Here is a 14,273-nt window from a genome sequence, read left to right as displayed (position 1 = left end):
ATAAATGAACATTCTTATCATTAGACTCAAGAATTTAAAAAAACAAAGGTTGGCTTTGAATGCTATTTAATTAAAATGAACGAAACAGTTTAACATACCTACAACATTCTTCAAACCAACGTGCAACATAATCCCACATATAATAAGGCTCAAAGGAATTAAAAAGGAGATTGGCAGTTTTAATCAGCTCTGCTGTTTTCTTATTTTCCCTTAATTTACTAAAAAAGGAAAAGAAAAACACTATTAACAAAAATAACATTAACAAAAACATTGACATTATTTTTTCAAATACAAATTTAAGTGCAATATTGTTAGGACAATACTTATCCCTTTACAATTGATAGAAAACTTGCTAGTGAGAAAATTAGAACAGATTTTTATGTACTGCCACTCTCATATTACTTTGTGTATTTTTCCAAATTTGAGTTTTCATAACTCAAATGTATAAGATCAAAAATTAGCCTCGCATAAGAAAAAAACAGCTGTGCTTCCAACAAAAGAATAGGAAGTTATTTCTGAACTAATTTAAAAGCCTGTTAATTTGACATTAACTTATTTTGTGTCCTTTGGCACATATAAAATAAGTACTGATTTGGTTTTGACAGCCTTGATTCTGAAATAATTTTGTCTGCTTTCCTGTGCTGTTCAGGATTTGCTTAAATAGGTTAAGTTTAGGTTGGTGAGTTTCAATCTAATTATTAGTCTTAGCTTGAAAAACAATAGCAAAAAGAACAGATACTGTATGTAGCCATTATTATTGAAGTCCCATGAGGAAAAATAACTGTTATTTCAAGTGGAAATCTTTTAGCCTATTATTTATCCATTCAACCTACCATCTCCCACAAACCCACCTTACAAGGAAAACAACTGTTTTCATATATAATGAAGCACTGTCAATATATCTAGCAAGTTGCAGGACAAAAGGCTAAATAGTCTACGGGCAATATAAATTATCAGGCAGAGTACAAAATGAAATAGAGTACCAGGTTAGTCAATTTTAACTTCTCAAACAAAAATCACAGGGTATTGTATTTATCAGAAATCAAAAACTGCCTCAAAATATTTTAATATAGAAAAGCATGTTTTAGGAAAGCCCAATTTATCTCCAAAGTCTCACCAAGGAGACACTCATGAAATGAAGATCATGTAACAGAAATCGTAGTCTTGGACACTTTGTCATATAAGAATATATGAGACTGGAAAAGTGGTAGGCTGAAGTAGAGAAGATATGAAAAAGTAAGAGTTTGTCAACATGTATCATCAATCACTGAATTGGAGAATAAGCTATGCTAATATTTTATCACTTATCAGAGCATTAAAAAATATACATATTTATAGATATATACCTGAAAGAAGAAATAACCATAACTTGAAAAAAAATTCTTTCAAGAACACCTGGTACCTTTTATTTTACTTGTCTCTGTGTTTAAGTCTTTTTCTGATCTATGATTTGGTCTTCTGAATGTGTTAAGAAGTCTCCAAGAGCCACTACCTCATGCAAAAGACCAGGCCTAGTTAGCGAGTAAGGTATAACTCCCACCGTTAACTAACACGTGGCAGTTAATCTCTTGTGAGTCTGGTTAACTGTGACTAAGTTCCCTGGAATCTATATTTTCACGCTAACTGCTAAAATTCAGTTATCTGAACTGGTGAGATTGAAAATCAACCCCAGAATGCAGTAGTTCAACTACAAAGCAGTCCTGTAGTAAATGCCTGTTTGAAAGCTTAATGCAATTAAATTATGAGAGTTCATATTACCAAAATACATGAGTACATTAAATCAAATGTACTCGTGTGAAACAAAAACTTCACAGTGTCCACTTTATGAATATTAATAAATGAGGACATCTTTAGGTCATACTTAATATTTTGGTAATCCACCTGCTTAACTGGGCATGATCCTTGCTGAAGGGTGGTTCCATCTGAAGATCCAGTTCTGCTTTGCATTGAGAATACAATGTTCTAAACACTTCAATTAGGACATCTTCTAGAATTACAGGTCCTAAAATTAATATACACATTAACGACAATAATTAGCATTGGAAATCATGATTAACTGAAAATTGGCCCAATTAAAGGATGCTTTAAAACAAGTATTTTTTAAAAAATAGTTTTTCTGCAGAAGCTAAACTTCACATTTTGAGAAGCTAACAGTAAAATAGTACATAACTGAACAAATGTTTATTTAATTATAGATTAATATAATAGAAATTATAGAATCAGGGAAAATGGTTTTGCCAGTCGGTCGCTCTATTACCTTGGACAAGTTATTTAACTTCATTGAGCTTTAGCTCCTCATCTGGAATGAAGATAACACCAAATTTACAGGACTGTTGTAAGGATTAGGAAAACTATTTGGAAGATGGGTGGCACAGTTCTCAGGATATAATAAGTATTCAGTAAATAATACTAATATTACTATATTGTTAATTAAGTCCTTGAATTTTCTGAACTATAAGATAGTCATGACACATTATAAATGGTTCAATTTCAATAACTTAATCAGGATTAAGAGCTTAGATGACATCTTCAAAATAACTTCTTCACTTCATAGTGCACAGTAGATACATGATAACATACCGGTTGGAAAGACATCTGTATCTTCTTAACATTCTAGAGTGAATGTTAGGTAAGAAATTATTGAGAATGTATAAAGGCCACCTCAAAACATAGCAATTTTTCTAAAAATAACTTTGCCTTATTTTTATTATCAAAAAATACAAAACAACCACATGTGACTCTTTGCTCTAGGACAGTACATATTACCTAGCTCGGGTTTGTCCAGTAAACTGATTAAAATACGAAAAGGTTTTAGATCCTGCATTAAGGTGCTTTCTTCTCCAAATCCATTCACTTGTAAGATGCCCACCATTGCCTTTAAAAAAGAAAAAGTACACTAGTCATTTAAGTAAACAGATTCAAATATTTTTATCTAAAGAAAAATATTTTAAAAAACAAGTAATGGAGATTTACATCCCCTATTGCTTTTCTAAAATTTTTTCACTAAAGTTAGCTTTTTCCCTCTGCTAGAGGAAAAATGTTATATTCATTTATCTTAAGAGAAAAAAGTGCTTACATTTTTTTCTCTAGAAAAAAGTAGAAAGTTAAAGATCTAGAAAAATAAATTATGAGTTACTTTATTGTTTGCCTAAAAGATAAAAATACATCTAAAATCATCAACACGCCCCAAATAATGCTACATCACATGGCTGTATCTGCTAGTATGCAATTATTTTCCCTCTGGTGACTCTAAACCCACTATATTCTTATAGCCTCATTTATTTTAAAATGCTTCAGATACCAGGTATTATTTTAGTTTATTTTGAGATATCCTGACTAAATATAATTGAATAATATGAAATAAGACTATGAATCATTTTAACATTTCCATTACAACAGTACTTTTACCAAACATTTAGATTCTTTGTTGCAACCCAAATTTCCCAGGGGCTTCAGAGGAAATAACAAAGGTCTTGGCCCATTTTTTGAAAAGCTCCAATTTTCATTCAGCAGACAGGTGAGAAGCTGTAACTATATTTTAATAAAGTCATGAAAACAAACTAAATAAAACTCTTTGGACTTACACAGAAGTGAGTCTAGCTTATGGTTATTCATTTTAATGTAGTCATTTGCTTTTTATAGTCATTCTTAGGAAGTCTGTGACTCTTGTCTCTACCCCTTCAACTGTGAATTAATTCAATTAAGGCAGGATCTTGCCTTATACTCACTGAGTTAACTCTAGTAGTCAGGCAGTAATCAAAAAATAAATGAAAACATTCATTACCTGGACCAACAATTCTTTTGAAAAGGTAGTGAAATAGTAAGCGGCATGTTCTTCAGGATTACTGTGTCTTGTGCTTCTGGGTCCTATGATAGCACCGTTGTTATCAAAACCTCCATGGAAATAAGTTGCAAAATAAATTAAAATTCTCAAAACTACTGTTCACTAAACACTGAAACTGCAAATATCTCAAAAATAGCACCGAACACTTACCAATTAGTAGCCCAATCAATGTCAGCAAGAGAGATTATTTTAGATAGTTAAATAAAGGGAAACCAATTCAATATGTATCATAGTATTCTTCCAGACTTTTCCTGCCCCGCCCCCCCTAACTCTTATGAATAGTGAAATAACTGAAGATTAGCAAATCCAAATTAAATGATACCATGTCCTCTCATTCGAGGTGGTAAGGAGTTGTGAAGACAGGCCAAATATCACAAAAAGTATGGAAGAACAAAGTGCACACAATGCTTTACTGCCTGATTGGGGAACTGGTACTATGTGTGGGACTGTAGTTTTAGTCCTGATTCCTCTGATGACTTCAAAGCTTTAGGAATTATGTCATTATTTTTATTATTAATTTATCCTTCTTTGTCTAAATACTTATTGTATAACAACCTCAATTTATAAGGGCAAAAAGTCTTGTCAAAGGGAACATGACCTATGGATTAAAATAGCCTCTTCAACTAAGAAGCTTCTGAAATTTCTTCATACAATATACGATTAATATTGTTTATATTTTATATTGTCTACTTAAGCAAATTTTTAGTTTCTTCATTTGGGACACACACAGAACTTGATAATACTTATGTATGGCAAATTTCCTTCCATCTTCTCCCAGGTAAAACCACACATATCAAATACCTACCAAGAAGCCATGCATAAAGTCTTCGGTTCAGGGACATATCCCTCCTGAGTACCACATGAAGGGCTGCTGACAAGATCCTGATCATATCTGGTCGAGTGGCCTGAACAAGTTAAGAATGCAGTTGTATTTAATCATGTACAAAAACATATTTTTTTCTGAGAAAAAAAAAAAAACCTTACAATACATTCATAACTTTAGGGTTTATCATATACTCTCATACATCATTTCATTTGATCTTTCAAACCCAGGAATTATTATTTTCCTTTTATAGATTAGGAAACAATAAGAAAAGTCAGGTAACACAACTGTTTAGTTAAAATTATAACTGAATTATTTTAACCTCCAGTTTAAAGTTCTTTATCCTATTCAAAATCTGACACAAAATAGAAAATAGAGCACCGTGGGACGAGTACAAGAAACATATGCCTTTAGTCTTTCACATTCATAGTACTGTCAACTGACTATAAACTCTTTAGAAGTTCACTATCTCCATCAATTCTAAGTATTTCATTGCTTGTTCTTTAAAAAAGATTTTATTGTAGTGTTTCAAACATATAAAAAAAGGAAATAAATACTTTTATACCTATCACTCAGATTTAAGAAATCTTAATCTCTTTTTTCATTTTATTCCAGATCTTTTAAAGAGAAATAATTCACCTATTTCCTAATAACCTTAAATAGATACCTAAAAAATGATTTATTAATAGAGACCTGGTTTTATTAGGTAAAAGAGGTAAAGTTAAAAGAAAGATAAAAGAAAGACAGCTCATTAAATTGCTGTTAATTTAAAAAAATATTACTAATCACTTTAGAACAGAATCTTGGAGTCTGAGCATTAGAAAGTAGTGTGGAAATCAACTAGTCTAATAACCACTCTAGAATAAAAGACCAGAGCTTTACAGGGCCTAAGTATTAAATTCAAATGCCTGGTTAATGCTCCAGCTGGATAGAGAACTGACCTCTAGTTAATCATAGACTAATGAACTTTTTACCGCACCATATTTCTTGACAGTATTGGAAAAGGGATTCGCCCAGCTTATTTGTTTTAAAAGAAGCTTAGAGGAATAACTGAGATGTTACATAGCACAGATTATCAACAGCTGACAAATTACAGTCACTCATCTAAATACAGATGGTCTTCTATTAATCTAAGCAATTCTCAAAGTGTGGTTCCTGGGATCCTGGGGATATCTAAGACCTTTTTAGGAGGCCCACAGGTAAAAAATATATTTGTAGCAATATCGAGATGTTATTTGCCTGTTCTGTGTTGACATTTGCTCTGATCATGTGATAGTGCTGGCATTTTACAAAGAAATGAAGCAGTACAGCAGAGGTATCGGATGTACTTGTAGTAATTGTATTTCTAAACTGTTATGTACTTGCAATAAAATCGAAAACCAATAAAGGGACGAAAACGCCAGTTTCATCTAAGAATGTTGTTAATGGAACAATGAAAATGTATTTTATTAAATACTGACCATTTAGTATGTCTAACATTCTGTGTTATGGAATGGGAAGCACACATAAAGCACTACTGATGGATACTGAAGTATGATACATGTCTCAAGGAAAAGCACTTGTGTTGACTGAATTGTGACCTAACCTACCAGCTTTTTCCACAGAATACCACTTTTACCTCAAAAAACGACTGACACAACTATGATTATTCAGGGTTGGACACTTGGCAGACATTTTATCAAGAATAAATAAAGTGAGCCTGTCACTTCAAGAAAAGCAATATGCATTGTTACAAATAAAACTTAAGCTTTCAAGAGAAAATTAGAATTTTGGAAAATTTGTATTTGGCTTGAAATTGCACTGTGTTGAACTGAAGTGAATTAGCTTGAAAGCTTCCCGATACCTAAAAAACTTTACTGATGGGATCAGTGATGACAGTAATAAATGTGAGTTTGTTACTGTATGATGAAATGTGTTAACATATGGAAGACCTGCACAATTCAGTAAACTAACATTTTACAAATAACCGATCATGATGTTAAAAACAAATGTATGTGTAATAGACCCATTCAAAGTGCAAGACAGGCCAGTAGATTTTAATGAGACAGAACATGAAAAGTTCATTGGTATGGTTTTAGATTTCATATTGAAACTAATTTTTTCAAACTACAGCTTGTCAAGTTTTGGTTTAGTATCAAAGAAAAATGTGTTATTTTAACAGAAAAGACTACTGAAATAGTCCTTTTCCAACTTATACATCAGTGTGAGATCAGCTTTTCTTCATATACTTCAATCAAAAGAAAAAAATCACAATGGGATGAAGCAAATACGAGCATTCTGCTTTCTACTACCAGGCCAGACATTAGAGAGATTTGCAAAAATATAAAGCAATGTTATTCTACTCACTAATTTTTTTAATATATTGGAAAATAGTTATTTTAATAAAGTGTTTATACTACTGTGATAATTGTTACTCCCAAATGATTAGTAAATACTTTAAAATTTGTCAGTTTTAATTTCCAATATTTTACAGATAAATCTAAGCAACATAAGCAAAGGATTTTTTAGAATTCTCAATATTTTTAAAGAGTGTAATGGGGTCTGAAATCAAAACATTTGAGAATTGTTGATCTATTCAACATCCGATATATAGATTATAAATACTGTCACAAAATCTTAAAAGTACAGCCTTCCAATCTTACTACTCTTAAGAAAGTAAGAAGCTACTTCTTGACTATTACTAACATTATTATATATTTTTAACATGGAAAAAAAATGTATAATGATCTCAACTAAAAGCATTAGTACCAGGGAGTAGGTCAACTTTCTATGAAATAAAGTCTAACAATTAATTAGTGAATTGCTGGAGCTCCTAAGTTAATTAAGGCTCTCAAGTCATAACTGCAATGAACATTTCTAAGTGTCTATTATATTCAAGACACAGAAAGAGGGAAAATGGGGAACAAACATGACTTTATCATGATCCTTATTCTCAGGTAATCTAATAACATGGTATCGTAAAGAAAAAAAAGTGTTAGAATTGGGTCCGGGTAGGTAGGGTATGTACTTTAAAAAAACACATTCAACATAGCTATTGTTTTCGTAATACAAATTATAGAAGGTAAGGCTTGAGAAAAATCTTGGTTTGTAGGGATAAAGAGGTGGTATAGTAAGAAAATACTGAAGAAAGCTCAGGCTGAAAAAAAAAGGAAAAATACTGGTCTAGTGAGATTACAAATAAAGTTCTTCCCAATTTAAGTCTACGATGATTTAATTTCTTAGATCCTGGTGAGTCACCCATCAGTATACTGAAGGACTAATAATGTTGAATGTTTGCAAGGAAATAAATAAGAAAATTTAAGAGTAAAGTTCAATAAATTTTTTCAGTAAAGGGCTATATAATAAATATTTTAGGCTTTTTGAGACTCATTCATTTCTTTGACATATTCTTTTTCTTTTACAAACCTTTACAAACATAAAAATTATTCTTCCCTTGTGAGTTGTTTACCCAACCCTATTCTATTAAGTTTAGACTGTGAGTGTTCTGTGAATAGCCAGAATAAAGGTCCCAGGTTTAAGAATGGAAAGTCTCCAAATAGATACCTGGGGTGGTTTATGTCCCAATTAGAGACAGTATAGGCAATGAAGTATAAAATTCTTCAATCATTAATACTTTGATTTAAAAACAGAATTATAAAAAAAAAAAACAAAACACGGCCAATCATAATGAAATTTCTTCACTGGCTATGTCTACTAACCACAGTTCTTACCAAAACTCCAAATAATAGTCTTTTCTGCTAATGACTTTTAAGAAATAAACTTATTTTCCCCAGTTAGAAATTCTCTCATTACTTTTGTTAGGCATGTAGTTCCACATTCTGAATGCTTACATACAGATGTTCTAAATCACTCCTCATTAAGGTTTAGAACTCAAAAGAATTTAAATGAGTTCTTTAAAAATAAGGACACTGATTAAATTAAGTTTCAGGCATGAAATGCTTCATTTATGATTTAAGTTATTCTCTTTTGTAATAAAAGTACTACAGGATGTCACAATGACTAAATATTTGACTTTCTAATTCAGCCAACTCTGCTAGGGTCAGTCATAATCCTCAAACCAAGAAAAAATAACCATCAGCAGAGGTGACAGCTGAGTAGGCTTGGATTTCAGAGTCTTGGCTCATTAGCAATGAGTACCTCTTGCTTTTTACGGAATATTTTTTTAAAGGTATGAAATAATTTATTCAATTTCCGCATTCTTATGCCAACCAATAAATCTTTTTTCTCCATAATTTTCAAAAGTCCCACTCCTTAAAAAGCTATTTATTTTCTATGTACTGGTTTATAAAACAAAAAAAAATCCAATTAAATAAAAAAATAATTACACATCATGAATTTATGATTTATGATTTTCCAAAGAATGCCTTATATTAACAGCTCTTATATTTTACCTGACTCATGTGGAATGGAAAACAGAAGAGTATGAGGTCCAGTGTGCTCCTCTGTACAAGTACACTTGAGTCTTGCACCGAAGTACTTACTGCTTCTACCTGAAATAAGAAAACCTTTAATATCTACTATCTATTACATTGGGAAATATTTACCAAAAAAAGTAACAATTCATTTTCTGCAATAAAAATATACCTCTGAGCATCTGATCAATAATTAAATGTATTTACATTATTTTGAATAGGTAAATATATGATGATGATTTAAAAATTAAGGTGCACAAAAGAGTATACAATAAAAATGTTCTTTCCCATCTGTCTCCCAGCCACCCAACTTCATTTTTGCAAGAAACAAATATTACTAGTGAATATTTTCTGTAAACATAAGTAAATAAAAACACATATACATATATTCCAAACTCTATCTTCTTTATTTAAAAAAATATATTTTGGAGATCTTTCCTTATAACTATATAAAGAGCTTCATTATTTTTTTATGGTCACAGAAGTACTTTATTTCATAGATAAATCCTAATTTAACTAGGCTCCTCATGATGGACATTTATACTGTTTATAAACATTTACTATTATAAACAATGCTGCAATATACCTATATAATGTACAAATACATCTGTAAGATAAATCTCTCAAAGTAGACTTGATAGGTCTTAGAGTATATGCAGTTGCAATTAAAATAGTATAATGCTTTCTATTAAGGTTATATTTATGTTCCCACCACTATGTATGACAAATTCTGTTTCTCCATGTTTACCCATGCATTTTTAACTCTGCCAATCTGATATATGAAAGCTGGCATCTTGATGTACTTTAAATTTTTATTTCTTTTGTTATAAATAATGTTTATCACCATTGCAAATGTTTGAATTGTTTTTATTTCCTCTTGGTTAATTATCTGTTCAAATCCATTTTTGACTTATTTTTTATTTATAGTAGCACTTAGACTAGTCCTTTTACTGTGATGTATTGCAAACGGTTTTCCAATTAAGATGTGTGCCATCTAAAGAAATTTAAAAAGTGACTTGTTTAAAACTTTCATTAAGTCATTAAAAAAAACATAATAAACAATACATTTAAAGATCTGCATAAAAATGGCACAGCCATTTTGGAAAACAATTTGGCAGTTTCATATAAACTTAAATATACATAAGAAAAAAATGATGTAAATCTTTGTGACCTTGGATTAGACACAATTTCTAAGATATTATCTTAACACTAAAAGCACAATGGCAAAAGAGAAAACAAATAAATTGGACTTGATCAAAATTAGAGCTTTTGTGCTCCAAAAGACACAATCAAGAAAGAAGACAATTCACGGAATGAGGAAAAATATTTTCAAATCATATACATATTAAGGTTTAATATCCAAAATATATAAAAAACTACAACTCAACAACAACAAAAGAACCCAATTTAAATAGTGGGCAAAGAGTTTGAATAGACATTTCTCCAAAGAAGATATAAAAATGGTCAATAACCACAATAACATATGCGCAACATTATTAGTCATTAGGGAAATGCAAATAAAAACCACAATGAGATAATACTTCATATCTACTAGGATAGCTATAATAATTAAAAAGACAGACAAGAATAAGTATTGACAAAGATGTGGAAAAATGGGAACCCATATATACTGTTGGTGTATATGTAAACTGGTACAGTCACTTTGGAAAACAGTTTGCCAATTCTTCAAAAAGTTAAACATAGAGTACCATACAATCTAGCAATATGACTAGGAATATATGCAAATGAAAACATATGTCTATCAAAAACTTATACATGAATATTCATAGAGCATTTTTCGTTACAGCCAAAAAGTATAAGCAGCCCAAAAGACAAACAACTGATGAACAGATAAACAAAATATGGTAAGGTATATCCACACAATGGAATATTATTTAGCCATAAAAAGGAGTATGGTACTAACACATACTTCGATATGGATGAATCTTAAAAAAATTATGGTAACCAAAAGAAGCCATTCATAAAAGATTATATATTGCAAATTCCATTTATATGAAATGTCCAGAAAAGGCAAATTTATAAAAATAGAAAATAGATTAGTGGTTCCCAAGGGCAACAATGAAGGGAAAATGTAATTAATGTGTATGGGATTGCTCTTTGGGGTGAAGAAAATGTTTTGCAATGTGATAGTGATAATAGTTGCACAACTTTGTGACTATACTAAAAACCACTAAACTGCAGAATTTAAAACAGCAAATTTTATGGAACATGAATTATATGTCAATAAAACCATAATTTAAAAAAATGTTAAAAACACACTTACCATATGAATCAGAAATTCCATTCCTAAGTATTTTCCCAAGAAATAAAAACATATGTCTACACAAAGAACTCTATGCAAATGTTTATAGTAGCTTTTTTCATAATTGCCCTAAACTGAAGACAACTTAATCATCCATTAATCAGTGAATGAGTAAACAAACTATGGTGCATTCATACAACACTACACAGCAAGATAAAGGAACAAACTATAGATACACACAAAAACATGGATGAATCTCAAATCTACTATACAAAGTGAAGGAAACCAGAATTAATAACTAATACTGTATGATTCCATTTGTACTACATTCTGGAACAAGCACAACTATGGAAACAGAAAACAGACCAGTGTTTGCAAGGGTCTGGAAGGTTGGAGGAAGCGAAGTGACTACAAAGGGGCACAAAAGAACCTTTGGGGTGATGTAAATGTTCTATATCTTGATTGTTGCATTGGTTGCACAATTGTGCATCTGTCTAAATTCAGTGTATAATACTTTAACAAATATAACCAAATTCATATGTTAAATCTTCTTACACAAATCCCACACAGAATATGGCTAACAGTTTGTCTAAACTCTGTCTTTCCTAAAAGAAAGCTAGGATCAAAGAGAAGGTCCATTTTGGAATTATAAATATAATGAATGTGGCTATGTTAACAGCAGTCTGATCAGTTAGCAAGATGGTAATAAAAGCCATTTATTTGCTTAAATAACAGAAAATAAAGATAATACAATTTATTTTCCATGAAAAAAATTTGAAGCTTTTAAAAAAAATAGTTACTGATTATTTTGGCCTTTAAGTTTCCTTGGTGAAAAATGTAAGCTCCATGAAAATAGAACTTTGTTTGTGGCATTAGTCTTAATATCTGTTTAGAATAGTGTGCCCAGCTCTAAATAAGTTATTTGTTATATGAACAACCACTTATAGACCTACCATTAGTTCAATATCACTACCAATTATATAAAGTTGGTCTTCCATGGAAAGTTTCTTGTTCAAATGGGCAAGGACATATGTGATTCCAGGTAAACGCACAGCAGGACTGGTAAGAAGACTCCCCCAGAGGGCACTGTAGAATGCTGACTGGTCCACTGCAGCAGCAACCTTTTCCAACAATGTGTTTGTTCTGAGGTACAAAATAAAGTGGTTTAAGAAAGGAAACATTAAGTTTCACATTGTTGAAAATAAATCATTATTCTCTTCCAGAATGTATTAAAGCATCCATGCTATAGTTATTCAGTGAGTTGTTAAAAGCCATGTACATTTTAGTTAGTAGTAATCTTAGAATGTATTTTCTGTTAATTTTCTATAAAATCTTAAAGGACATTTTTAAATGTTTCCTTCTTTTTGAAACCACACTAATTCACAACAGCTTTGATAAATTACACATATGACAAAATTATTACTGTTTTATAAAGGGTTACATTCAAATTTTAATCACTTTTGGTTTCTTTTAAACATAGGATAAACAACTTAACACACAAAAATTGATAATATTATAGTACAGTACAGTCAGAATAAAGAGAATCTGATGATGGGTTTTACTTTTTATTTGCTGTGTAATTTAATACTAACACTGCAATCTCTTCTGGATTCAATTTGTCTATGCATGATCAGAACATGTTTACAAATCTTTTTATAGAACTTGTGTGGAATAACTGGCAAGATATAATACTATAGTCTGAATGTGTATGTCCCCTCAAAATTCATATGTTAAACACCCCCAAAGGTGATGGTATTAGGGGATGGAGCCTTCAGGAGATGCTTAAGAACTGAGGGCCTTCTCAAATGATATTACTATTCTTATGAAAGAAACTACACAGAGCTGAGTAGCCCCTTCCATTAAAGACACACGGAGAAGTCTCCAGAAACATGAGAAATAAATTTCTGTTGCTTACCCAGTGTGTTACTTTGTTATAGGAGCCAGATAGAGTAAGATACCCAACAAGATAAACCCACCATAGGGATACCACATTCATAAAAATCATTATTCATTTCTATGTTAAATTTTTAATTGTAACTAGTAGAATTATATATAAAGTGGTGGTGATTCTACGTTTCCCTTAGGAGATTAACAATTTAAAACAAAACTGATTTATAAAGTAAATGAAATAATATCACATTATGTTTCCAAAACTGTAAGCAAATATGTAAAAAAAAAAGTTAATAAAAGAAAATGATAAGTTTTAAGAAAATTTTTTTTCACAGTAGCTAAACAAGGGTAATCCAATATTTTCAGGAGTAGAGTCTTACTATTATGGGAGCAGATGGATACAATAAATGGAGTAGTTCCTCAATGCACTAGAATAAATTACTGAAATTTAAATAAGTCTATTCTATTTTTGCCATCTCAACTTATAAGTTCCTTTTTGGTAAGAATATCAGTAATGAGACAATAAAGATACATAATGCATTGTCTATAATTAACTTCCAAAAAAATAATAACAGGGTCCAAAACAGATCAAACCATTATCTTTGAAAAGTTAAAGTATCAACAATATCATATCAACAGTTATTGAAATAGCACTGCACTTGGAGCTAGGCTATTTTCCACCTTTAACAATTTAAAAAATGTTGGCAATGGCCCAATTTCCCATTTGAAAAATAATCTAAATGTCTTATATTATTATTTTAAATTTGTCACAATTTTTTGAGTGACATATATATGCTAGGCACTGGACTAAGTGATTTCATTATTATAAACACAATGAAATAGGTACTATGATTAATTTTACAGGTGAGGAAACTGAAAAAAGTTCAGAAATGTAAAAGTTTTCATAAGCTCACAGAGTATCTGTCAAGTCAGGATTTGAACCCAGTCCATTTATCTCCCAAGTTTGGACTATGATCGCGTAGCTATATTCTCAGTGTGATACAGGGACTAAGTATACTACAACAGCTTTTTTTACTATAA

The 14,273-nt window shown here is 30.8% G+C and overlaps 1 protein-coding gene across 7 annotated transcripts in view; it reads right to left on the bottom strand.

Annotated features, from left to right (window-relative positions):
• The window catches only part of DOP1A (DOP1 leucine zipper like protein A), an 85,731-nt gene that overhangs the window by 47,705 nt on the left and 23,753 nt on the right, over positions 1 to 14,273 (bottom strand). For 6 of the 7 annotated variants that reach the window (XM_016118633.2, XM_036219750.1, XM_016118638.2 and 3 more), the window contains exons 5-11: positions 12,296 to 12,485; positions 9,059 to 9,157; positions 4,650 to 4,749; positions 3,785 to 3,894; positions 2,767 to 2,875; positions 1,882 to 2,002; positions 99 to 218 (exon numbers count right to left, since the gene is read on the bottom strand). In XM_016118633.2, coding sequence (XP_015974119.2) covers positions 99 to 218; positions 1,882 to 2,002; positions 2,767 to 2,875; positions 3,785 to 3,894; positions 4,650 to 4,749; positions 9,059 to 9,157; positions 12,296 to 12,485 — 849 coding nt within the window. The remainder of the gene's footprint in view (positions 1 to 98; positions 219 to 1,881; positions 2,003 to 2,766; positions 2,876 to 3,784; positions 3,895 to 4,649; positions 4,750 to 9,058; positions 9,158 to 12,295; positions 12,486 to 14,273) is intronic. The other variant, XM_036219744.1, reaches the window with a different exon arrangement.

The sequence above is a fragment of the Rousettus aegyptiacus genome, unplaced genomic scaffold, assembly GCF_014176215.1.
Source record: "Rousettus aegyptiacus isolate mRouAeg1 unplaced genomic scaffold, mRouAeg1.p scaffold_m13_p_1, whole genome shotgun sequence".
Taxonomy (NCBI): Eukaryota; Metazoa; Chordata; class Mammalia; order Chiroptera; family Pteropodidae; genus Rousettus; species Rousettus aegyptiacus.
Note: the sequence above shows the minus strand (reverse complement) of the source record. Positions and strands in the feature narration are given on the sequence as shown.